General features: G+C 37.5%; 2 protein-coding genes and 2 pseudogenes across 4 annotated transcripts; 3 read left to right on the top strand and 1 right to left on the bottom strand.

The window, feature by feature from the left end:
• Positions 1–4015: 4015 nt before the first annotated feature.
• Positions 4016–8105, bottom strand: LOC126725044 (phosphatase IMPL1, chloroplastic-like). Of its 3 annotated transcripts, none has more exons than XM_050429528.1 (4): positions 7709–8105; positions 7524–7625; positions 4750–4908; positions 4016–4156 (listed from the first exon to the last, which is right to left on the bottom strand). In XM_050429528.1, the coding sequence occupies exons 1-3, from the start codon at positions 7745–7747 to the stop codon at positions 4810–4812; spliced, it is 240 nt and encodes a 79-aa protein (XP_050285485.1). In that variant the 5' UTR covers positions 7748–8105; the 3' UTR covers positions 4016–4156; positions 4750–4809. The 3 variants fall into 3 exon arrangements, with proteins under 3 accessions (XP_050285485.1, XP_050285487.1, XP_050285488.1); XM_050429530.1 differs by having other exon boundaries at positions 4022–4221; XM_050429531.1 differs by having other exon boundaries at positions 4022–4185.
• A 5149-nt stretch (positions 8106–13254) lies between these two features.
• LOC126725042 (magnesium-chelatase subunit ChlH, chloroplastic-like) lies at positions 13255–16447 on the top strand (annotated as a pseudogene).
• Positions 16448–19579: 3132 nt separating this feature from the next.
• On the top strand, positions 19580–21839 carry LOC126725043 (calreticulin-3-like). The gene is made up of 9 exons (XM_050429527.1): positions 19580–19717; positions 19813–19860; positions 20145–20231; positions 20324–20381; positions 20500–20567; positions 20666–20758; positions 20842–20898; positions 20989–21084; positions 21693–21839. Exons 1-9 carry the CDS (start codon positions 19595–19597, stop codon positions 21822–21824), a joined length of 762 nt encoding a protein of 253 aa, XP_050285484.1. The 5' UTR covers positions 19580–19594; the 3' UTR covers positions 21825–21839.
• Positions 21840–22421: 582 nt separating this feature from the next.
• Positions 22422–25516, top strand: LOC126725040 (DNA topoisomerase 2-like; annotated as a pseudogene).
• The last annotated feature ends 453 nt before the right edge of the window (positions 25517–25969 follow it).

The following is a 25969-nucleotide window of genomic DNA, read 5'->3' as shown; positions in this document are numbered from 1 at the left end:
TGACTTAGTACTAGTTGTGTATGACTTGATTGAATTGATCATTGAAGCTTCATTCTAGACTAAGGACTATTCCACATTTGATACACACACACATAACACACTTGCCTTATGTTCAATGAATGTCTTATTCATTTGTTAGATTGTACTTGTCTAAATGTGATGTGTGTGTGCTCAATCATATATGGTTCAATCCAAAAAGATTTTTGATCATTTTATATGTTTTTGGAAGTGATTTTTATCACTCTTTGAGTTTATGTTTAGTGCTTACTTTGTTTTTCAATGTTTAAACATGTTCTGGTTTGAAAAACAAGTGTCAGATTTTTTGGCCACTCATTTTGGCTACTTGCGTGAGCTGCCAGCAAGCTGCCAGTTTTGGCTGGTCGGTTTGGCGGCTTGCAAGCCGCGAGTCTAAGCCGCGAGCTCAGACAGAGAGGTTTCGCGGCTCACTCGCGACTTGGCTCGCGACTCGCCAGTCGCGAGTCGCCCAGAATCAGCTTTTTAAAGAGCTTTTTCGTGGGAAACTTGTTTTAAACCTCTCCCATCCTCTCTAAAACCCCTCTTTCAATATTTTTACATCAAAACCCAACCAATTTGAATGGTTTTTCAATCCATTAACATCTCTAAGGTAATTATAAATTCTTTTCATTATTTTTGATCCTTGGATTATGTTTTGGAGAGTTTTGTACTCTTGGTTGGGATTTTTATCATTGGGGTTGGGAAAACTTATTTTCTGTCAATTTTCTTCATGGGATTGGTTTCTTTTGTTGATATGCATTGGATGTTGGCCCCTTGTGGCAGAAAGAACATGTTTTAAGGGTGGATTTCATGATGTTCATGCATTGTTTCACATTTTTGTCCATAGTGTGCATGCTAGGTGTTTGATAAAATGCCTCTTAGACATTTTCTCGCTTGTTTGGACTCCGATGAGTACCAAACTTTGGGGTTTCTCATGTTTCCTCATTAGGAACATGTTTGGTTCATTGGTTGTGTATTTTAACACACTTTGCCCCACATGTGCATTTTTCATGCATTGGTCATGCATTGCACTTAGCCACCTCTTGCACACACCTTTACTACCCTTGACATGCATTGGTCTTTACCTTATTTCTTCATCCTAGCATGTCATGCTTACCTTATGCTTTGTCTTAGGTTTGAGCTTCATTTTCTCATTCATCTTGCACCCCTCATGCATCATTAGCATTGTTCATACCTTCATATCTTGCCCTCGTTTCTTCTTGACCCTTTGTCTATTCCTGACAAAAAGGGGGAGAGTATACTCTAGAGAATGTTTCGGAGTATTTTGTCTTTTCTATATGACTCCTGTGCACATCCTTAGGGGGAGAAATTCTATTTCTCATGCACATTTGTAGGGGGAGAGATATTCCATAGGGGAGATGCATATACCAAGGGGGAGAAGACATTGTGTTAACTAGAAAACCTTGTTCTGTTTGTTGTCTTGTTGGCTTTATGGTGCTTTGTGTTATGCTTTGGTGTTCTCATTGCATCATGTTTGTGCTTTGGACATGCATATATCCCTATGTTATTATGCTTCATTGAATGCATGTTCAGATGATCATTTGCTTTGCTATGTGATCAGTGTAGTCATTTCTATACTTGTTATATTATACTTGTCATTTATTACTTGCTTTACCTTGAGGGTCTAATGTGTTTTGTGCAAGTGTTTCAGGGTACAAGTATATATATGTTCCAAGTGCATCACAGCTTCTCATCACTTTGAAGGGGAGAAATTTTAAGCACTTTTAGTTTATATTGTTTAAGTTTTTATTCAATATAATGTGTTTGTACCCATATGCTTTTGTAAGCTTTGAGGGTTTATGTTTTATGCATAGTTTGTAGGCCTTGTGGTATGTACCATGCTTAAGTGCAGCCTTTATGCTATGTGAAATCAGTATTTTAAATCTAAATGTTCAGCATTGTGGTTTATGTACTGTCACTCTTGTGCCCTTGTAGGATTGTTCCTAGATGCATATGCCATGTGTGCTATGCATTGGTTGAGTGTTGAGCATACAAGTGTCTTGCCTTGTGCTTGTTAACTTGTATGTCTTTGTGTTCATTCCAAGTGTGAATGAACACTGTGATCACTACTTTGTGGTGTTCACTTGGTTGATCAAGCCATGGTTTGTTCATTAACTCCATCTTATGCTTGATCTCTTTTTGCCTGTTTCATATGCATTAATAATTTTCTGCTTACAATGATCATGGTGTATTGTTGTGTTTCAGGAGTTTATGTTCATATGATTCAAGTGCTTCACAGCTTCTAGAATTAGGTGTGAGTGAGTTTTGATCAACTGTTCCCAACTCACATGTTAAGTCTAGAGTCTGTTTTAGGGTTTTGTCACGGAATAGCCAAAGGGGGAGATTGTAAGGTTGAATTTATTCAACCATCTAATTGGCTTTATTCCGTGCCAAATTTGCTTGTAATTCAGCATTTAGTAACCCTGTATTTAGGTGGGATTGTTGTAAGGGTAGTGAGTGAGATAGTGTGAAGATTGCTCAAGAGTGTGCAAGAAAACAGAGAGTCGCGGCTGGGACTCGCGACTGGACTCGCGGCTTCAACCCGCCAGAATCTGCACACGTGCCAAGCATGCTGGAAGATGAACAGTCATGCTAGCTGGAGCACTACAGGACAAAACTGGACAACTGGCCATACGGTTAACTCGCGACTGGAACTCGCGACTTAGTCAAGCCGCGAGGTCAAGCCGCGAGCCACCCCTGTTTTGGAAAAAACCTGACGTTTTGCATTCCACTCCTCTTAAGTATAAATACCCTTTTAACCCACGATTGAAAGAGAGCTTCCAGAGAGAATTTTGAGAGAGAAACCCTAAAGAAAAACCAGATTGTTTTACCCACAATCTCTACCTTAGAGTCTCATCAAAATCCCTCACTCTCTTCCTCTCCATTGTCAAATCCTTGAGAGGCCTTTATACCAAACCTGGTTCTCACCATTATCATCTCTGTGAGACAGACGTTTGGAGTTCTGGGAAGCAGTTAGGAAGGAGCCAATATTCATTGGTTGATGCTACGGTGTAGTAGCGGAATCCGGAAAGCTAGAAAAGAAAAAGGTTCGGGGCAACCTCGTTGGAGCAAGAAGCTTGGAGGGCTTAGGTGCATTGGGTAGATTAGGCTTGGAGGGTCTATTGCTGTCCTTGTATCCCAACTGTATTTTCTAGTGGATTGATTACCGCTTGGAGGGCGGCGGAGAGGTTTTTCGCCGAGGTCTTCGGTTTCCTCTTCGATAACATATCTGGTGTTATCGCTGTGTTTGCATCTTCCTTCCTCTCTATCTCTGCCTTTACATTAATCTGCTGTGGTTTATTTTGATGTGGCTTAGATAGTTGTTTAATCAATTCCATGTTATAGCATATGTTAAGTTTCCGCACACTAGTTGTTTAACATATTGCATGTGTTGTTTAAATTGGTTTTTGGGGGTCTAAACGTTCAAAAGTGTTTTTGTACACGTTTTTGAACTTTCAATGTCTAGTATGTGCTAATTGCTTATCATTTTTGTGCAGTATGGCTGCTGCAAATGCTGGACAGATTAACCATGCGCAGCCTGGCCCCATTGACACGTCAGTGTTGACGTTGCAGCCCAACCATCGATCAGAAGCCATTTGGAATGGGCAGGTAAAACACACCACTAAAGATTTCACTTTTTTTTTTGTGTGGTGAATTTCGTTTTTTGAACCTGGACTTTATTTTGTTTCTAAGTCTTTTCTTTCTATGAATATTACATGTTTATTTAGAAAAAACAAATGTTTAACATTGATGCCAATAAGAGATTTTATGACCTAAATATTTTTAAAGTGTAATTTTCTTAGTTAGCATCAAGTCATTAACTAGCTTTTAGAAATTAATAATAAATAAATAGAAAAAGATACATAAAAATCATCTTCCAAACTACTTTTTATGCTAAAGCAGCATAGATTGAACTAATACATATTGGGAATTTTGCTAATTTAGTACTTTTGCAATTCAACTGGTAATGCCATGACAAAAACGTAATCATTTCCTCCATCATCAGCATCTTCATGGAATCTTCACAGTCAACAGCATCATAGTCTCATTTTCATCCTTTCTTCTGTGTCCTTGAAAATTCAACAAAAAGTTTGTGTGGATTGCTTGCAAATCCATGGCTCTATATCAAGATCAGGGAAATTGAACTCCCTTTTATTTCTCTTTTAATACTTTTATTGATAAAATCTAGGAAAATTGATAAGTGAAAATATCATTAAAAGCACTGAAAGAAACCCAGCTATGCCGCAAGGACACAAACATTTGAATCCCTAATGTGGTGTTTTTTCTCCTTGTTATTTAGTAACTCAAATCACTTGTCAATGATTAAATAGATTAATAAGAAGGTATCATGTACAGTATACACTGTGAACTAATAATAGAAAAACGGGGTAAGAGTGATATATAAAAAAATTAAATGTTAAAACCATAAGGGACTAGTCATTCCTTAAATTGTTGTTTACGATAGAAATATTTGATTAAGAAAGAACAAATCCTTAACCCATGTCCGTCTGTCTGTCTGTGCGTGGGTTTTGGTTTTGGGGGGGGGGGGGGGAGAGGGGAGAGAATACGTTGATCTGTAGCAAGAGAAGTCTTATGTATCATGATCTGTGAGCTAGTAAGCCAGTAGATATTGACTAAGGGAAAAAAATGAAACCACATAATTGGGAGAATATAAAAATAACAATTCTGAGTACAACAGAAAGGAGAAAGCACCTGAGCTGCAGCAATTTTTTTTAGCAGAGTCCGTAATAAGCAAACAGAAATCTGGCCATCTCAAAGATCTGCATGCAAACTTTCAGGCTTGTACCACAATGAGAAATCAATTCCTTTGCTCTTCAATTTCTCTGTTGCAGGTCCAATTCTCTCCAAAAGCTGCATTTCAGAAGATTAAAAAATCTAAGCAATTTAAGAAAACTAGCCAGACCCAAGTGAAATACTCTAGCACTTTCTTCCCTTCCATTTAAAGTTATTTTATTTCCCAAGAAGTTGCAAGTCAATTATGATATGCAACACCAGAAACCCAATTGAAAAATAGTCTTAGATTCTTCACATTGAATCCCCTCAGAATATGAAAATACGGTTTTTTTTTTTAATGAGTAAAATGAATTTTTTTAAAAGAGCATAAAAGCAGAGCAACCCAAGTACATCGGAGTTATACAAAGGAACACTTGGGGGCAAACCCTACAGATTTAACATCTGAAATTCATATTATCAATAAAATCAAATAAACCTGAAGAGGTATTGTCCTAGCAGTTTGCTCCCATATGTGTGAAGATCACAAGAATAAAACATCACCTATACTATCATGAGTTCGCTGCCGTCAAAATACACATTTAACTCTCTCCAAATACTCTACATCGAACTGACACAAATGAAGAGCCTTTTCTGACAATTTAGCACTTAAATAGTGAGAGTGCTAAAATAGTTGTTAGGGTGTTAGTTGCATTTAACCCTAGTTGTTAATCAAATCAAGTAAGAGACAATTTCTTGAAACAAGGATACAGCAATGGATTTGGTTTTCTGTTGTCATTATTAAGTTTCCAGGTTACAAGTCAATTTAGATCTGGCCACAAATAAATCATGACTTTTTAATTAGTCATGTGACCACTGCAAGACAGATTTAAAATCATCAGATTAGATCTTAATTGATGGTTGTAATCATGTCTTTGCTAGGCCAAAATTTTAGCAAATGTTTGTGGTGTTTGGGTACTTGTGTTGTTGGTTGGGATTTACTTTTACAATTATGTATCCATGCATATGTTAATTGGCTAATGACATTCACAATTGGGCTTAATTTTGTAATTAGCTCAAAATTAATGTAAGTCATAAAATTGGGTTTTGAAGTATGTTTTCTTATAAACAAAACACAAAAATTAGAATTTTCCATTTAGTATTTACCTTTTTTTCCAAATTATTTTTTATTGGGATTTAAAAAAATGGATATGTCCATTAATTATAAATTTCAAAGTAAGTTTTAAGTAAATTTATAGATTTCCTATTTGCTTTTGGCAGTTAGTGACTTAGTTCCATCCTTCGTTCAACACTACTAAATTTTTGCGATATGTAAATGCTAGTGAGCTCACCCAAGTGATGAAGGCTCATCTTCAAGGACAAGTTTGGTTATAAGCTGAACTAGTATGATTTTGCTTAATAATTTAGCAAATCCTGCCCACCCCGCCTAGGCTCAGCCTCACCTACTTTTGTTTCATGCCTAAGCCCAACCCCTAATTAGCAAGCCCAATAACTATTGGATTTGATACCCAATAGGTCAAAGGTGTCCAGCTATAGTTCAAGCCTTGCTGCTTGTCAGTCTGTCTAACTTTCTTTTCTTCCATGGATGATGGGTCTATCACTTTCTTAGATGATTCGTAGGTGTAACTTCTTTTACTTTTTTTTTATTTGAACCTTTAAAAAAAAAAAAATTTCTTTGAACATATTTTGACAAGAATTATGATACTAGATAAGGGAATTGCCTCTTTCTTTAATAAATTGAGAATTATGATACTCTACTAGATAAGGGCATTGCACTAAAATTTAGAAGGGGCCAAAGCATAACTAACTAGTATGATCATTAGGATAAGAAATTTGGAAATATCAAACGTTGAGCAAGATCATTAGCTTGAATTTCAAACACTTTAGGCGTTTCACACACTTCATTGGGTCTGGCTGTTTTTGTTGAACGTCTTCCATTTATTGGAATAATTCAATACCATTATGATTTTGATCTCTTTCCATGCATGCATAAAGAACTATTCTCTAATAATTGTCACGCTTCGACCTCATGTTAACAAGTCCATGATGTAATATCATTGTTGTACGAGTAATGAAAGAAATTAATTAGAAGCTAATCTAAACTTTCTAATCTTGATTATAGTCTGATGCCAAACCACGAAGTTTTTCAACAATAAAAGCGATTTTGAAATCCCGTCGCAAAGAATCACATACATAGGCATTTTGGAAAGATATATGAAAGGCTACGAGCCTACGAGAGGAGAATGACAATTTACAACAAGGAATTACTCTGCGATTATTTTATAAGATGGTAGATAACAATGCCTAATCTTTATATAATTACAGCCAGAGAACTAGTAGCTTGCCTTATGGTGCCAGCTGTACTATAGCTAGTATACCACTCCTATTCATCTACCCTATAACATTTAAAATGAGATATGATATCTTGTGTAACAATTTCATATAATGTCTCTCTCGTATAAGAATGAATCTTATGGTTGTACACAAGTTATGATTAGGCATTGAGATGTGGTATCTTAGGTAATCACTTCAGGATTGAGTTAGGTTGCTCTTACTGATTTAATAACTTGAACTAGCTCTTCGATTTCCCTTCTTAGCTCATTTTATAAGTCATGTACGGATTGCATCACTAAGATATATTCCATGTCAGCACTGAGATAATGTACAAAGTGATGTTGATATTAGCAAGATGATTGTGGGGGAGGGGGGGGGGGTGGGAAGCAACAATAACTAACCTTTTCATGCAGTGCACCATTGGATACTAAAAAAAATATATCAAACACACAGAACTTTCCACCATCCATGCGAGTAACTGTGCCACCAGCTTCTTCAACTATCTGCAATAAAAGGCATGAAACAAATTCACTAAATAAGCAAAAGATGAATTTGGAACAATTTGATTCCTTCAAACAAATAATACCTTTGGAGAAGACTTAGAATGAAAATCCCAATGAAGCATCTAAATGATCTCAGTTGCCACTAGGGGCATCTTCTCTAGGAGGATATCTTAAAAAGTTTGACATAATTATAAAACAACTGTTGGACAAATTCTGTTTGAATTGATCTAGAACATCCTTTCCATTTTGAAGAATCTTCAACCCAATGATGGTATGTCAAGCACATGTTGACAACACAGTCATGATCACCCTAATATCTATTCAAACGCTTTCAGAGGTATACATCTATATATATTAAAACTGTGCAGAAGTACAAGTGCAGCACTTCAAATCCTTTCTTTACTCTCTAAGGTAATTCTGCATGCATCTATAATATGGTCAATTTCCAAAATTGCACATACATAATCAAGTTTGTGTCTACATTTTAACACTATCTCTTCCTCACTAAATTTTTGTTTTAAATCACAAGATAGAGAAGGGATTAATTCCCTCCCCCTGTGATTTGTTTCTAAGTCTTTTCTTTCTATGAATATTACATGTTTATTTAGAAAAAACGAATGTTTAACATTGATGCCAATAAGAGATTTTATTACCTAAATATTTTTAAAGTGTAATTTTCTTAGTTAGCATCAAGTCATTAACTAGCTTTTAGAAATTAATAATAAGTTGTATGTTAATCCATGGTTATGTTAATCCATGGTGGGTGTTATAAATACTATAAACAACTTCTATTGCACTTAACTTGCTGTCATATGTTAATCCATGGTTATGTTTTGTGCAGGATCCAGGGTCCCTTAAATGTCGTGCCCGTAGTGAAGAGTTCTCGAATCGAGAACCAATGGTGGACGATCGAGTGATTGACATCATTAAGGCACTTGGTTTGGAGGGACTTCTCAGGACTCCGGGTAGAGAGATTGATCATGGCCTGATAACGGCCTTAGTGGAGCGATGGCGGCCCGAGACTCACACATTCCACATGCCGCATGGTGAGGTCACCATCACATTGCAGGATGTGGAGGTTCTTCTTGGACTTCCTATTGATGGTGACGCTATAACAGGGAGCACACAAAAAGAATGGGAGAATGTGTGCGATGAGTACCTTGGCTTTCGACCTACCAATGAAGACCATCTGGAACGTGCTGGCAGAGGATTCTCATTAAACGGCTTTTGGAGCAAGTTGCCCATCCACTGCCGCCTAATGCTGAAGACGATGAAGTGCATAGGTATGCACGATGCTACATCCTAGCGCTATTGGGGGACACAATCTTCATGGACAAATCCGGTGATAGGGTGCATCTAATGTGGGTGCAGCAGTTGGAAGACTTCGCAACCCACAAAGGTATAGTTGGGGAAGTGCTTGCCTTGCATGGTTGTACCGACAGTTATGCAAGGCAAGCGATAAGAAAGCCAGTCAGATTGGTGGGTGTTTATTGTTGGTCCAGTATTGGGCGTGGGCCAGATTCCCCTATTTGTGCCCGGCAGTTGAGCGTGGCCCACCAGTGGGTGCTTATGGTCCTCTAGTGCGTGGTCCACTGTCCCTTAAGTAAGTCTGTACCTTAGTAACTTCATTTACAATATGCGATCATTACCTAAGCTTACAATCATGTAACTTAAAATATAAATTTTTTTATTATTTAAAAGGGTTGTACGAATCATTTATGTCAACATTTAAAAATGTTAAACAGAGTTTCAATATATATGATTACGTTAATATACTCTAATTTTGTCATTATCATATGGCTTGTATGTGCTTTGTTTTTATAAGGACTTTTTTTATTCTAGTGATATTATTAATTGAGTAAATTTCTATAAGATTCTATTAGTAGTTATATCTGATTACATTATAGTTTTAATCATAATATTATCTTACTTGGGAAGTTGTAGATATTGATCCCCTGTTCTTGATTGTACGTGGGTGTGGGTCCCAAACAAGAAAAATAGGCCCGCCCAGGTCTTCAGGGACAGGTATCGGGAGCAAATAGCTTTAATGTTGCCAAACCAGGTATGAAAATGCTTTGTTCAACATGTTCAAGAAGAAGATATATATTTGCTGAACTTTGAAATAGAAAGATAGTTGCCTAATGTGTTGCATATTTGTTTTTGGGCTATTGTAGGTGGTGTGGCAGCCGTATGAAGATGAATACGAGAACCTTCCGCCGTGGTGCGTTGCAGGGAGGGCAGTGTGGACGGCAATAGTGCCGCTTGTATGTTTCCATCTAGTAGAGAAACATACACCGGATCGTGTCGTTCGGCAATTTGGGATGATCCAAGAAATTCCCCGCCATGTTAACACGGACCCGATGCTTCATGCCATTGATTTGAGGGGGAAGATGGGTGTTGATTGGATGCGGAGACATGCTACGCATCTCACGGAGTGGGGTCATCGCCTTCAACAGCGTTGTGAAGCAGTGCTTGGTGATATGCCTCTACAGCACGAGTACTTCGATTGGTTCACAAGGATAACTCGAAGGTTTATCGATATCCCCGGTGCTAGATTCATTCTAATGGTAACTTCTCCACGTGTTCTACATTTTACCGTACTTGTTACTTAGTTTACCACTGTTTAGAGAACTCTTCTTATGTGGTCCAATGTTTGCTTAGCATCAAACCTCCATTTTAAATTGTTGTCTGCTTAAGATTGCTTATAGACAATCTTGTTGATTTACCTTATAGAGAACTTTGTTCATATACAAATCTAATTTGGGATGCTCTAAGGTCATATCTCGTATTTCAGCCTTTAGAGTTATGGTATACATTCTTCTTTCCATTTTTATTATTTTTAATTTTTTTCCTCATTTGAATTTTTAATTTGCATTTTTGAGAACACGATATCCGCTAACTACATCTTTAATACAAAAGCTAGTTTTAATTTAGTCCAATGTAACACTTGGTGTCCCTATAATTTCCAATTATTAGTTGCCGTATCAATTTGGAACCAACCTTTATTATACTATTGATTGGCTTTCTTCATTTTGATATTGCATTATTAATATACTTGGTTTTTCCATGTGCAGATTGAAGGATATGTCCGTATGATGCGCCGTCACCCAGTGGCACGGAGGCCCACAATGACATTATTAATGTGCTGGAGGCAGTGCATGAGATTGGCCGTGTACGACCTCGGGAACCTGAGGCCCCGAACGAGGAGGCAGCTACTCCTGCGGCAGCGCCTACTCAGAGGCCAAGCACTACTGAGAGCCCAAGCACAAGCACAGCTCCTGCCGGACGTTGCTCTCGTCCACCTGTTGCTACCCCTCAGGTTGTCCCTACCCTCGATCCCTCTCCATCCACCGCACATCCATCCCTTAGCCCCACCATCCCTTCACCCACCCCACATCCATCCGTTAGCCCCACCATCCCTTCACCCACCTCACATCCATCCCCTACCCCCACCATCCCTTTAGCCACTCCACATGAGTCCCCTAGTCCCACCATCCCTCCACCCACCCCACATGAATCCCCTAGTCCCACCATCCCTCCACCCACCCCACATGCCTGTCCTGGGTCTGACATTCGTCCACCCACCCCACGGTCATTTCCTGAGCTATCACCTATTCCATCATTTGACCTGGGTCTTGATCAAACCCCTCCTGACTTGCAACCCCTCCCACCTTCCCACAATACGTCCACTGGCCCTTCTTCAGCCGTTGACCCACCCCATGTTCAGCCTGAGCAGCCTGTTGGGTTAGCTGCAGCGGCAGAAGGTCGGCCAAAACGCATATCTAAGGCACCTCCTTGTGGGACAGAGGGGCACAAACATGGACATAACGCTGGGCCCAAGGCATCTGACGAAGGACATGCAAGACCTCCTCCTTATTATACGAGAAAGCGTAAGGTTCAAAAAAGGTAACTCAAATGATACCTTATTCCTTTAACTAGACATTTCAAGCTGGTGTTGAAAAGTTCATGAAATTATTTTATGCCTGACTGGTTTTAATGTACATTATTTGAACTAGGTGAAAGGTACAGTTGGGACATTAGCTGGAGGTAGATATTCATGTGTTTGTGAATAATACAATTCTTGTTGCTGTTATCTTCGAGGTACATATTCATGTGTTTATGGTTATCTATGGTTCTCTTGTTATTAATGAAAAGAAGTTTAATTCCCGCTTCCGTGTGCATGCATTAACAAGAACTAACTATCTTGCTTTATGTTCTGTTTCAGCAGTAGCTACAAACTTGTTGCATCAATGATTCTTTGTTGACAATTTTCTTCTTGTTTCCTGAGCTCTTATATTTATTTATAGTTTCTCCATTTCGTAAGGTAAGTGACTATGTTTTTAGGTTTTTTGGTTATTGGCAGTGTATAGAGATTTTCAACTTGTGATGCTAATGGTTAGTGAACTTTGTGCAGGTATTGAAGAACTTGCTCAAGGATGATGCCATATCCAAAGCAAGGATTAATACTGAGGTTGGTTACTTCATACAATTAAATTTGTAAATGGTTCGTGGGTGTGTTGTTTTCCATGGCATGACTTATTTCTAATAGGTTTCTAATCTTTTTTTACTGAAAAGTATTTTCGTCAAAATGGGCTTAAAGCTTCAGGTCGTGGGTTCACGTCATAACCCACGACCTGAGGCATAAATCAATAATTGGGTTCTCAAAGTCACTCACAAGTTCATCTTTTGGAGGTTCATATGGAGGCATGTTTTCAAGTTCTGCTTCAGCAGCAGCAAGATAAAGTTAGCTTTAATTATTCTATGTTTCCGAGCTTCTTCTTGCTTCCTCAGGTCTTCCATTTCTTTATATTTTTTCCTAAGGGGTATTAGAAAGAAATATAAAGAAGTGGAACACGTGAGGTTGCAAGAAGAATCTCGGTAACAAAGAATCATTAAAGCTAACTTTTTCTTGCTGCTTGTAAAGCAGAACTTGAAAACGTGCCTCCATATGAACCTCCGAAAGATGAACTGGTGAGTAACTTTGAGAACCCAATTATTGCACCTGATCGGAGTAAGCTGTCAAAACGGCATGGTGCAACTTCTGCGGCTCAGGTAATTAATCTTTATTGCTTGAATTTGTACTTCATGCAGAAGTTGGGCTTATGCTCTGCTTTTTGGTCATTAGCCTTTTCTTGTTAGCCTATCATTAAATTGTAGAAATTCTGGAAGTATGCATAGGATTGCATGATTTATTTATGATTGACAAAGAATATTTAAACTATATCATTCCACCTTTTTGTTATCTTTCCTTGTATGCTTCATGATTAAATAACCATTATGTTTTGCAAAAAAATTCATCAAATTTGCAGTTAGGGTGTATAGTTGTCTATTCAACCCATTTTCTTGCTAATCATCTTTTTTGGAGTGTTAGGTCGTACCATGCTAAAATAATTGTTGCAGATAATTTTATAATCTATATCATTCACCTGCAGACTTAATTTACTATAGTGGGCTTGTTATGATTGGTTATTTAATTGTCATATCCTTGCACATCATTATCATTATTTATTCTTGAGTTGGTATTATAATTCTGTATCCCTATATATGCATTCTGATATCTTTGTATGCTTCTGGAAAGAAAAACCATTTGTCTGGCTTGCACAAACCTTATTTGAAGCTATCTTTTGACACGGTTCAACAATTAATGAATGTGAAGAGTGACCTATTGCATGTCGTTCAAAGAAACCAGGAAAAATTTTATGCTGCAGAAGCATATGAGTCCATTATAGCAGGGAAAAGGTAAGGCTCTATTCTTCATTCAGGTTCCATTTGCGTTGAACCAGCCATTATTGCCCTTTCAGTGAAAAGGTTATTGTTTTCTTTCTGCAGTTCTACTCCCTAGCACTGACCTTTTACCTCTTCTTACATGTGGTATCTCTTTACTTATCCCAAAATATTTGGTACTTGATCTGTAGAGAACAAAGGCCTCAAGATTTTGTAGACTGTATTGTTGATCTCCGCGAGTATGATGTTCCTTATCATGTTCGATTTGCCATTGATAATGGTGATTTCTTGTTTCTTTCTATTTGTTTTGAGGTTTCATTTTTATTTTTCTATCTCCTTTAGAGACACTGAGAAATTCATGACTCAGATGTACGATGTGGGCGATGGTATGACGTTAGTGTATCCAGTACTGGTCTTATGCTGGAAAAGAGGACAGATCTTTTGCAACGTGCTGAAGTGCATGTTTGTGCATTTGATATTGAGACTACAAAGCTTCCTTTGAAATTTCCTGATGCTGAATACGATTTAATAATGATGATTTCGTACATGGTTGATGGACAAGGGTACCTGATTATTAACAAAGAGGTACACATGATTGGCTTAAGCTTAGTGCTCTTTCAGTGAATTCTTTATCTGTCTTGCAATAAGATTTTGTGATTCCTCTGGTCTGTCTTATGTTCAGCTATAATAGTTGCTTAATTTTATAACTAGTTATTTGCATGCCGAAGCTTTTTTGGGGGGGGGGGGTGGTTGTTGTATGCTTCTCCCCGTTCCCAGTATAACTGTGATTTATCAGCCTAAGATGTATAAAATGAGAATTATCTGCTTTTTAATTAAGAAGTTTGGGACATATTGGTAGAGTTAATGGCTCTCACAGATGCATGTTAAAGAACCTGGGGGTGAGGAGCAGGGTTGGGGTGGGGGGGGGGGGGATGTATTTGTAAAAGATGACTGCATAGGAGTTCAACTCTTACAAACTTATTGTTTCATTTTACTACTAATTTTTGGCCAGGAGATGTTATATGAAGTCCTTCTGTCAGGCTCTAGTATGGATGTTTCTAGTGAATGACAGCCAGAGCTTTCCTTTTTATTTTATTTTTATTTTTATAAGTAATATATCCTAACTATTTTGGCAATACTAATTCAGTTCATTGACAAGCATTGAAGATTATCTCCTTATAATATCTATGATTTACTCTTGGTTACAACAGATGTTATATTCTCGAGTTCCAATATTATGTTACCTTTGTAATTAATTAACCAAATCAATGATTTTTAAGATTGTGGCCAGTATATGTTCATAAAAGTTTGATTTCCTCCAGTGATTGCTGATGAAAATGAATTATTATTCATTTCTTTTGCATCTATGTAAGCCCCATTATTGCCATTGCTTGTTATTCATTGATCCCCTAGCCATGATTTTGTTCTGTGTTGATAGACTCAATCCTTCATTCGCAATTGCTAATAAATATCTGCAACATTTTTGTGTTTATTTTCAGTGTGTTGGAGATGATATAGAGGACTTAGAGTATACTCCAAAACCGGAATTTGAAGGGTATTTTAAAGTGACATATGTGAGAAATGAGGTAATGATACACAAATCTTTATATGTATCTTCACCATTTACGTTACCAACCTCCAAAACTGACCACCTTTCTTCTCTCTCTACAAAGCATTACTTTCTTCACTCTTTCCTCCCCAAGAAACCCCACCAAACCAACCCATCAAAGTCCTCCATTTTAAAAGTAAAATGTACTGCAATTGGCAATGGCCTATTCACGCAAACCAGCCCAGAAGTTCGTAGAATTGTCCCAGACAACAAACAGGGCCTCCCTACAGTCAAAATTGTCTATGTAGTCTTAGAAGCACAATACCAATCATCACTCACAGCCGTAATTCAGGTTCTCAACCAAAACCAGAGGAACGCTTCCTTTCAAGTTGTTGGTTACTTGGTTGAAGAGCTTCGTGATGAATCAACATATAAAGCCTTCTGTAAAGACCTTGAGGATGCCAATATCTTTATTGGGTCTTTCATTTTTGTAGAGGAGCTTGCTTTGAAGGTTAAGGATGCTGTGGAGAAAGAAAGGGAAAGACTTGATGCAGTGTTGGTGTTTCCTTCAATGCCTGAGGTAATGAGACTCAACAAGCTGGGGTCTTTCAGTATGTCACAGCTGGGACAGTGAAAGAGCCCCTTTTTCCAGCTCTTTAAGAGAAAGAAGCAGTCTGCTGGGTTTGCAGAGAGTATGTTAACTTACTTTGAAAGGACTTTGCCTAAGGTTTTGAAATATTTGCCTAGTGATAAGGCTCAGGATGCTAGGGTTTATATACTTAGTTTGCAGTTTTGGCTAGGAGCCACACCTGATAACCTGCAAAATTTCTTGAAAATGATTTCTGGGTCTTATGTGCCTGCCCTGAAGGGGATCAAGATTGAGTATTCGGACCCGGTTTTATATTTGGATAGTGGGGTTTGGCATCCTTTGGCTCCTTGTATGTATGAGGATGTGAAGGAGTATTTGAATTGGTATGATACTAGAAAGGATGCTAATGAGAAGCTTAAGGGTCCAAATGCACCAATTGTTGGTCTGATTTTGTAGAGGAGTCACATTGTTACTGGGGATGAGAGTCACTATGTGGCTGTGATTATGGAATTGGAGGCAAAAGGGGCTAAAGTGATTCCAATTTTCGCCGGTGGGCTTGACTTTTCAGGGCCTGTGGAGAGGTATTTGATTGATCCAATCACGAAGAAGCCGTTTGTGCATTCAGTGATATCACTTACTGGTTTTGCACTTGTCGGGGGGCCAGCCAGGCAGGATCATCCCAGGGCTGTTGAGGCACTGAGGAAGCTTGATGTGCCTTATATTGTTGCATTGCCTCTGGTATTCCAGACAACTGAGGAATGGTTGAATAGTACCTTGGGGCTTCACCCAATTCAGGTAGCTTTGCAAGTTGCTCTGCCAGAGCTAGATGGAGGCATGGAGCCCATTGTTTTTGCCGGTCGGGATCTTAGAACAGGCAAGTATATCTTCCTTATCAATTATTTCTATTGTTGTTGGAATTTCATTTTATTGTTATTGCTTATATAGTCTGATTATAGTTAAGTCATCACCTTGGAAATGCTCTCAGGAAAAAACCAAAAGCTTCCTCAGCTTTTTAAATCAAGTGCAGTATTTACTTCTGAAAACAAGTACAGATTCAGACCCACTCTAACCATAAATTACATTTTATTTTAAATGGTTTTATTACACGAGCTGAAGTAGTTTTATTGTTGCCTTGTCTTGTTTCAATTTGATTCAGTACACTCTATCAAACAATGCCCTCTTTCTTAAGGGTTAATTAACGATGTAATGTGATTGCAGGAAAATCACATGCTCTGCACAAGAGGGTGGAGCAACTTTGTACTAGAGCAATCAGATGGGGTGAATTGAAGAGGAAATCAAAGGTATATTTGCATTTGTGCTAAATACTCTCTCCCAATAAATAGTGTTTTCCTAGATGGCTTATGGTAACTTTATTATTATTTTCCCTTTTACAATATGATTTGCAAATAATAGAAAACCTAAGTCAGCTTGAAAGAGTTCCAGCCCAGAAAAGCTTCTATGTGTAGTAGTGACTAACAAAGAATCGTTTGGGTTTCAAAATTTTGAAATCAAAATTACAAATGACTTTGGAGAAAAGTGTTGAAAATAATTACTGCAAGTTCACTTACTTTGACATATTAAACCAGTTTTCTTATCCTTAGCAAGGAAATTGTTGTCTTTTCACAAGTTTTTGTCAACATTACTGTAATTGCTTTTATAGCAAAGGTCAACCTAGTTCTATACTGTCCCCAAGCAACAGGTGACATTACATTACAAGGTTGGCCTAAATACTGTTTGTCACAACCTGAGAAAGCGATAGCCATATTTGTGCTATACATCAAATAGATTAGTAACAGTTGGAACTCCATGTAGTCATTTATATATCCCAGATTGACCTAGTACACGCCCGCTGTGGGATCACATTGCTCTGCTAAGGTTTTGTGTTCATTAACATGCTTTTTTCATGCCTCTTAATTATCTTGTTTCTTTGAGAGTTATCTCCTGATTAGTGCATTACAATGTCTTTTCCAATTTGAGCTGATATATTAGTGGTTTTAAATGTTTATTTTGTTTTGTACATCAGCATCATCAAATAGTTTTTGTTGGTCTCATCCCCCCAATTTGTACCTTTGCTATCAATGTATACCAAGGTTTCTTCTTGTTTTATTCCGGCCACCATCAATAGTTACAGATGAGGTCTGCACTGCATGTGATTTCAACCGTCCAGGAAAAACTTGTCTACGAAAGCTTGAATGGGTTTGGCGTGGAGAGACATTCATGGCAAAGAAGAGGTTTTTATTTCTAGTTTGAGTCTTCCCTTATTTCTATAGGTGCATCAATAAAAGACTGACTGATGATTGTGTATGCTAATCTCCTTAATAACTTCAGTGACTATTATCATTTGAAGAAGCAAATTGAGTCTGAGTTCGTTGATGGTACTGGTGGTCAGTTGCCAAAATCTTTTCTTGACCTACCAAAGACAGAGCAACAATTGAGGCTAAAAGAGTGTCTAAAAAAGTACAGTCAGAAGGTATATTTCTCACTTGGTACTAGTAGATGTTTTTGCTTAAGTAATACCAGAGATAATAAATTTTACTGTCTTCTGCAGGCATATAAACGGGTACTTGATAAGCCAGTCACTGAACTCCAAGAAGCAGGGATCTGCATGCGGGAAAAGCCATTTTAGGTTGACACTGTTCGTAGGTGAGCAGTTAAAATTTTGGTATGCTATAAATTCTGAATTTGTAATATTCAAAAGGAAAGTCCTTTTGTGTGCGTCTGTGTATTCCTGAATTACATTTTCTTTTCACTAAGTCGCATTTCTTTTGATCTTGTTCAAGCTTTCGGGACAGAAGGTATGAATACAAAGGACTTCACAAGGTTTGGAAAGGGAAGTTGTCAGAAGCCAAGGCTAGTGGAAATTCTATAAAAATCCAGGAAGCACAAGGTGGTTGTTGTATTCATCAGCTTTTGGAACAATTGGAATATAGTCAATTTGTGATGATGAGTTACATAGTCTCATATTGTTTTTGCAGGATATGGTAGTGCTTTATGATTCATTACAACTTGCCCATAAGTGTATACTGAATTCCTTCTATGGTTACGTCATGCGCAACTGAGTTTGGTGATTTCCATTTGGTTTGAAAACTAATTGTATGGAGCCTGTTGTTATAGTGGCTTCTGTGTTTGTGTTATCTCTCAAACATTTATTTCTTCCAGGGGTGCAAGATGGTACTCAATGGAAATGGCTGGAGTAGTTACGTATACAGGAGCAAAAATAATTCAGAATGCTCGCGTATTGGTTGAAAAAATTGGAAAACCACTTGAATTAGATAGAGATGGTATCTGGTGTGTGCTCCCTGGATCTTTTCCGGGGAACTTTACTTTCAAAACCAAGTACGATTCTGCTCTTCATGCTTTACATAGTTATTGGTGTTTGTTTTTTTTATGTCAACTGTCAAAATCCTCATCAATTATCTGACATTTATTTTAATTATACCACTTGCATGTAGCCAAATTTAAATGCATCATCCAAGGTTTTCTTAAGTGAGCGTGCTGTTCCTGTTGCAATATTTGAAACTGATGCTGGTAAAGTTCTGCCATGGTTTTCTTAAATTTCATTTGCTTCTTGTTTATGTACTAAAGAAAGCATGTACACATTTGAATTCACAGAAATAATGAAGCATTATGTGCGGAGATGGTGCAAGATTTCATCAGATGTGGGCATTCGATCCATTATTGACTGGTCTTATTACAAGCAAAGGCTTAGTTCAGCAATTCAGAAAGTTATTACCATTCCTGCAGCAATGCAAAAGGTTGTGTTGCTTGTTCATTGTTATTTGTTGAAGTTATGTATCTCCCTTTTTCTTTTGTGTGCCTCATGTAAGATGAGTTGAAATTTTCAGGTTGCGAATCCCGTCCCTAGGGTACTACGTCCTGATTGGCTGCATAAGAAGGTTCGTGAGAAGGAGGACAAGTTTCGACAACGCAAATTAGTTGCTATCTTCAGCTCGTTGAACAGGGATGAATTTTTGAAAAAGAATAGTGATGTTGCTGGCGCCAATGGTGTGATGAATGAAGAAATTGTTAAAGACTTGGAGGACTTTGGAAACAAAAGCAGAAAATCTATAAGTGGACCTAGGATAGTTTGTGATTCACCTTGTTGTTATGACAACTATTCAAGTTCTAGAAATTTTCATTAGAAATTTGACTGTCATTTGTCATATCTCACAGCCTGCAGACTGGGAGGATAGGGAATATATTGATGATCCTAGTGAGGTTAAACCTGAGGTATTAAAACTTTGTATTTCTTTCTAACTACTGAAAATACAATTAGTATCTGTATAAATTATGTGCTTCCATTAATGTTTATCTTGGTATTGCAGGGATATGATTCAATTCCAAAAGAAATTCCAGACCCAAAAGCTAAAGAGGTTAGTTGATTGCTTAAGAAGCCATGCATACGCAAAGCCATGTATATGAATTAATGCCTGGCTTTAATGATGTTGGACCCAACACTACTACTAATTGTCATAATTTGTAGGGCTAGTTATATTTCAAAAGGCTGCTTTACGTTCCACTTCTCTCCTCATTTCCCGTTTTCCAGTTTGATGTTTAATGCTGCTATTTTGTGATATGGTGCCTATAGAAAAGATAAAAGAAAACGAAAAATATGATAGAAGATGAAAAAATCTCATAATTTAGTTTCCCTGATCAGCCTGATAACTGGGATGATGAAGAGAATGGTGCGTGGAAACCCCCAAAGGTACCTAATCCAGCGTATAAAGGACCATGGAAGCCCAAGGTATGCCAATTGAGCTCAAGAGATACACAAAAATGCTTGAAGCTTGATTCTCCTTTGCAGTTTCTCATGAGCTTGCTTTTTTGACTTGACAGAAAATTAAGAACCCCAATTATAAAGGAAAATGGAAGACTCCTTGGATTGATAATCCAGGTATTGTGAAGCATACCTATATAATTTTTTTCATTGATTATAAAATATAAAATAATTTGGACCGCAGGTACAAAAATTTGAAGTTGACATTAAGTGGTTTTCTTTTTCCTATGTCCAGAGTTTGAAGATGACCCTGATGTTTATGGGCTTAAGCCAATTAAGTATGTAGGAATTGAGGTTTGGCAGGTAGGACATAAGTCTCAATCTACTATGCTAGATAGACTGATTATTATGTTGCTCTTGTTATCAATAAACTATATGATTAATGGGGTAAAATAATGCAGGTAAAGGGTGGGTCAGTTTACGACAATGTTTTGATCTGTGATGACCCAGATTATGCAACACAAGTTGTGGAAGAAGTATTTGCAAACAGGGAGGTGTGGCCCTTCTCCTTAAACTTCATTGTTAGATTCTAGATCAATAGTAGTTCCTTATTTGCATATCTTTTCTGTAACTTCAGATTGAAAAAGAGGCCTTTGAGGAAGCAGAGAAAGTGAGAAAAGCACGAGAGGAAGAGGTTCTTAACGATACTTACTGTTGATTGCAATTTCTTTAGTCTTACTTGAATTTCATTCCAAGTGATTTTAAATCTTCAAACATCATGCAGGAAGCTCAAAGAGCAAGAGAAGAAGGTGAAAGGAGGAGAAGAGAGCGGGGTTATGATCGACGGTACAGGGATAGATATAAGGACAGATACAGAAGGGTTTGTACAATTGGCATCACTCCTTTTAAATTTTTCATGATTTCATCTGTTTCTTTTGGTTGTTTGATGATCACCCTTATGATAAAAGTGATAAAGCCTATCATAGGCTTGGGCCAGCCAATCCTTTAATTTTTGAGGAAATTTTGGTCTTCTGTGATTAATTAATTGATTGTGTTGCATTTTCTGTGTATTTAATGGTTGTTCCCCATCAAAGGCTTCTTTACAGACGTGACAAAACACATTTTTCATATCAAGATTTTATTTTTGTGAAGATGTCATAATAATACAATGAATTTCCTCTGTGGTTGTGTCCAACCAAGATTTTCATTGGAAGCTTTTGGCCTTTTTTCTAAATAATGTTGAATGTACTGCCAATCAGTTGATGGAAACACTTCTTTATTTTAATGGAATTTTATAATAGGAAACTGATGCAGATTATGATTGTTTTATTTACAAGTTGACCACATTCCATATAGGGAGAGTTTTAGAGAGCTTCCCCCCCCCCCCCCTACCTGGCTCTCTAAAACTCTCCCTATTTTTTGGACTCAAAAGACTTGTATGATTGTTTCAAAGTTTGTCCTAAGTTCAAGGTTTAATTTGTTATGTAGGACCGTCGTGATTACATGGATGATTACCATGAAAGCTTCATTCTTTTCTCTACTTATTTTTATTGCCAAATAGAGGTGGTATTCGTCATGACAAGCATATGTTTTTCTTCTACTGCTGAGAGTTCCCAGTAATTTGTTCAACATCCCCAAGTATTCTGAATTATTTTTATTTACAAGTTGACCACATTCCACATAGGTCTATTTTTATTTATTTTTTTCCTCCATGAATATTAATCTCTAGGAAATCCTGAATGTAGTAAGTAAATTCTCTTTTTGGAAGCATCTTATAGCAGACTTACAGTCAAACATATTGGAATCTATTTTGTTTATTATTATTATTTTTTGTATTTTTTTTCCAGAAGAATCTAATTGCTGAAAAACTTTGTTGCTTTAAGAAATTGCAAGCTTGTTAAGCTGCTTCATAGAATTTATATCTTGAGAGGAAATTTGAAAGAATGTTGGTGTGGAGCAGTTGGCATTGGCAATGTATTAGTGATGAGTGATTTGGAACACACCTTTCTTGTTAAAAAAAAAAAAAATTGTTTTTTCATTAGTTGGGATGAAGAATGAGTATGTGAAAACAAATTTATTACAATGGGTCTATTTTGCCTTTGATGTCATGGCCTGTTGTGTGAACACAAATAGAACACTGATACTCAATAATTTCAGCCATTTCTTAGGGAAACAATTATTAATTGTAGTTTTTGTATTTTGTGCAGAAATTTCTACTAAACAAACGTGAAATGGAGTTGTTGAAGTTAGAAAACAAGGTTAGGTTTATCCTTGCAGTTGTGAAGGGAGAGATCATTGTAAGTAATAGGAAGAGAGCTAATCTGTTTGTTGTGCTGCAAACAAAAGGTTTCACTCCTTTTCCAAAGAAAACTAAAGCTGTTGAGCCAGAAGTTGCTGGTGCAACTGATGATACAGAAGAAACAGAAGTGAAATCTCCTGCTGACAGCAGTAGTAATGGGGTACAGATAAGTGATTATGAGTATCTACTGGCCATGGCAATTGGAAGCTTGACCATTGAGAAGGTTCAGGAGTTATGCGCTGAAAGGGATAAGGTCAATAAGGAGGTTGATGATTTGAGAAAGGAAACTCCAAAGTCCTTTTGGAGGACAGATCTTGATGCTTTGGAGGGGCAACTCGATGTATGACTGAAAAATTAACAATTCCTTGTGATGATTTGTTTATTTTTCTGTCTTTCTATTTGTTGACTGTTTTTAGTTTTATGTCATTTAGGAGCTAGAGAGAAGTGATGTGAGTCAGAGGAGTTAAGAAAGAAAATGAGAGGCAAAGCAAGGGGTGAAGCTGCTATGAAGTCTGCTAGACAAGCACCCAAGAACCCACGGAAGAACAATAATAAGAAGGCAAATAATGCAGAATCTGTTGCAGAAGCTGTCTCGTCATCTGTGGCTGCAATGGAAATTGGTAAGTGTCAAAAAATATTATGTTTATTATATGGGAATTACTTTTTGTTTGATTTTTGGTTTACTTCTGCTTCATTTACCAGAGAAAGCTCCTGAGGCAGCAAAACCCAAAGACAGAGCAGGCTCTAGGAAAGCTCCTGCTAAGGTCTGTTTCTGTTCCTATGTTCTATTTTTCCTTGGAAAGGATGAGCTTAAAGAACGACTTGCTGCCTATAACCTCGATGCATCTCCTGATCAATCAGCCGGTAAATGTTATATTATTATATTTCATTAGGTTGTGTTATTATGATCTTTACACAACTCAGCTGTAATGTAAGAAAAATTACAGTGGATGATATGGGGATATTGTTTGCAAACCAGTTAATATATGATCTTGTGTGAGAAATTGTGTTTCTATTATTCTTCTTCATAAAATCAATTATAAGAGAACAAAATACTGTAATGTACATAGATAAAAATTTTCCATGTTACAAGCACCAACTAAAATTTCCACTTGAGATTCAGCATCACTAATAATTAGTTTCTTGTGAATTTTTCCATGATCTTTTACCGTGATCATTGGGAATGTGTTGGACTGTTTTTTCTGTAAGTATTCCCACAGTAAATTTCTCTTTGTTTTTATGCCTGACAGCCATGGAGACTGAAGTGCCCAAAGTACCAGCCAAGAAGAAAGAACCTAGCAAAAGGGCTGCTGCTGCACAGAAGAAGAAGCCCTTGGCAACTGTTTCGGAGATATCTGATGATGATGATGATGATTATAATGATATTAATGACATTGATGATGATGATGATGATGATGAAGATAGTGAGATAGAAGTTGTAGCTACTCCAGAAGCGAGGAAAAAGGGCGGGGGAAAACTGGCTGCAAATGCTAAGGCAGTTAAGGCCCCTGCAGCGGCAAAGAAGAGAGGTGCAACGAATAAGCAGCAGCCTCAGACATTGGCCCAGAAGCTTTTAACTGACATGTTAAAGCCTGCTGAAAATTCCAGGATTTCACTGGAGAAGAAAGTGAGAAAGATGAGGGCATCTCCATTCAACAAGAAAAGTGGTTCTGTGTTGGGAAGGGTTGGTAAGGTAAATGAAGTGACTGAAAATGAAGAAAATTCGGGTTCTGCTTCTACTTCTGCCAGTACTGAAGAAACTATTGAAGTTGCACCAGCAAGAGCAAGACCTCAAAGGGTGAACCAAGTTAGAAAACAAGGTATGTGTTGAGTGACTCTGAAAGTGAACATGCCACTGAGGATTCTGAATTTGATGAAGTGACTGATGAAAGTGAAAACAAGAAAACAAAAACAAAAAACAAAAATAGCATCACCTCTTTTGCTTGCTAAGCTTAACTTCTTTTTGTGCTTTCAGAAAGAGTATGACAGAATATGATCCGCGTCTTGTGGCTCCAACCTGCTTGTACCTGGCATCAAAAGCAGAAGAAAGCACAGTGCAGGCCAGGCTTCTTGTATTTTACCTTAAAAAATTATGTAATTACTTTATACTAGATTGTTGTCATTCTACATTAGTGTGTGAAGTGCTTACAACATACCTTTCTTGTTTTACAGATGCTGATGAAAAGTATGACTCAATTAACTTGGTAAGTGTCCAATCCCAGCATAGTCAATTTGCTGTGGCTGCTGCCAGCACACATCACCATGCTTCTCAAATTCTTTGCTTACTAATTCCTGTGCTTAATGACCATAAGCCTTTATTATGAACATCGCATTTTTTACCATATAATTAATAAATTGCAATAAAATTTTCGCCAATTTTACCATTATGATTTGGTAGCTTGTAACAAGTGCAGATGCTCTTTGATAACCTTTTTTTGATGCTGAGTAGAGATGAAAATGAAAATGAATTGATAACATGTTGGATTACTGTTTTGGTGGAGTTGGTTGTACTTTCTTTTCTTTGACTTTTCTTCTGAAATGGATGCTGGTGACTTTATGAAAGTTTATTCTTAATAGCACACTAAATAAGTATGGAATGCTTCAATTAAAAATGCAGGTGCTATGGGCCAAGTAGTTGCCCATCAAAGAGGGTCGCATGGGCTAGAGAATTGATAGACGAAGAAGCAGAACAGTTCCTCATGCCTCGTTTCATTGACCCAGATTCAGAAAGACCTTGGCTTGCCCAAAGAATGGCCTTGAGGATACCATATTCTGCGTAAAGTTAATGGAAGGAGACCTGCTTATGCTTCCCAGCAACTAATATAAGATCTGCATAATACGTTTTATTTTTAAGTCTTTGATTGGTCAAGTTATGAGAGAATAGCATGGTGCCTTTTGATGTATGAACTTCCTCTATAGATTGTTTGGCTTATATTTTGTGAACTTGTCCGATCAGCTTGTGTTAAGATTCTTTCAAATAGTGTTTCAAAAGGGACAGTATCATTTTCAGCAATTCGTGACTGATGGTTTTGTACAAGCAAGATGGTTTCTCCATTTGAAAAACCAGTTTTAGTTTCTCGGAACAAGCAGTGAGCATTTTATAGTTGGGCAATAATAGGTCTCATGTTGACCGCCATGAAGATCAAAACTATAAACACATGGGTTATGACTTTATGTTAAGTGCCAACTTTGGCATCAACTTTAGCGCTCGTTTGATCTGGCATATGTATTTCATGCAAGACCTACAAGGGTTATGACTATATGATATTAGGCATTTGGTCCATTTCGGTCTAATTTGGTTCACTTAGGTCCACTTTGGTTAATTCGGTCCAATTCAGTCTATTTGGTCCTTTTGGTCTATTTTGGTCCAAATTCGGTCCACCTAGGTCCATTCCGTCCATTTAGGTTCATTCGGTTCACTGCAGTCCAATTCGGTCTATTAGGTTCATTCAGTCTATTTTAGTCC

The sequence above is a fragment of the Quercus robur genome, chromosome 5 (assembly GCF_932294415.1).
Source record: "Quercus robur chromosome 5, dhQueRobu3.1, whole genome shotgun sequence".
Classification (NCBI taxonomy): domain Eukaryota; kingdom Viridiplantae; phylum Streptophyta; class Magnoliopsida; order Fagales; family Fagaceae; genus Quercus; species Quercus robur.
Note: the sequence above shows the minus strand (reverse complement) of the source record. Positions and strands in the feature narration are given on the sequence as shown.

Coding starts and splice junctions, on each gene's coding strand:
- LOC126725044 (XM_050429528.1), bottom strand. CDS start 7,747: ATGCTTCATTGGGATTTTCATTCTAAGTCTTCTCCAAAG. Junction 7,626..7,708: donor ATTCTAAGTCTTCTCCAAAG/GTATTATTTGTT, acceptor CTTTTATTGCAG/ATAGTTGAAGAAGCTGGTGG. Junction 4,909..7,523: donor ATGGTGCACTGCATGAAAAG/GTTAGTTATTGT, acceptor TCTGAAATGCAG/CTTTTGGAGAGAATTGGACC.
- LOC126725043 (XM_050429527.1), top strand. CDS start 19,595: ATGACAACTATTCAAGTTCTAGAAATTTTCATTAGAAATTTGACTGTC. Junction 20,568..20,665: donor TAGGAATTGAGGTTTGGCAG/GTAGGACATAAG, acceptor AAAATAATGCAG/GTAAAGGGTGGGTCAGTTTA. Junction 20,759..20,841: donor AAGTATTTGCAAACAGGGAG/GTGTGGCCCTTC, acceptor CTGTAACTTCAG/ATTGAAAAAGAGGCCTTTGA.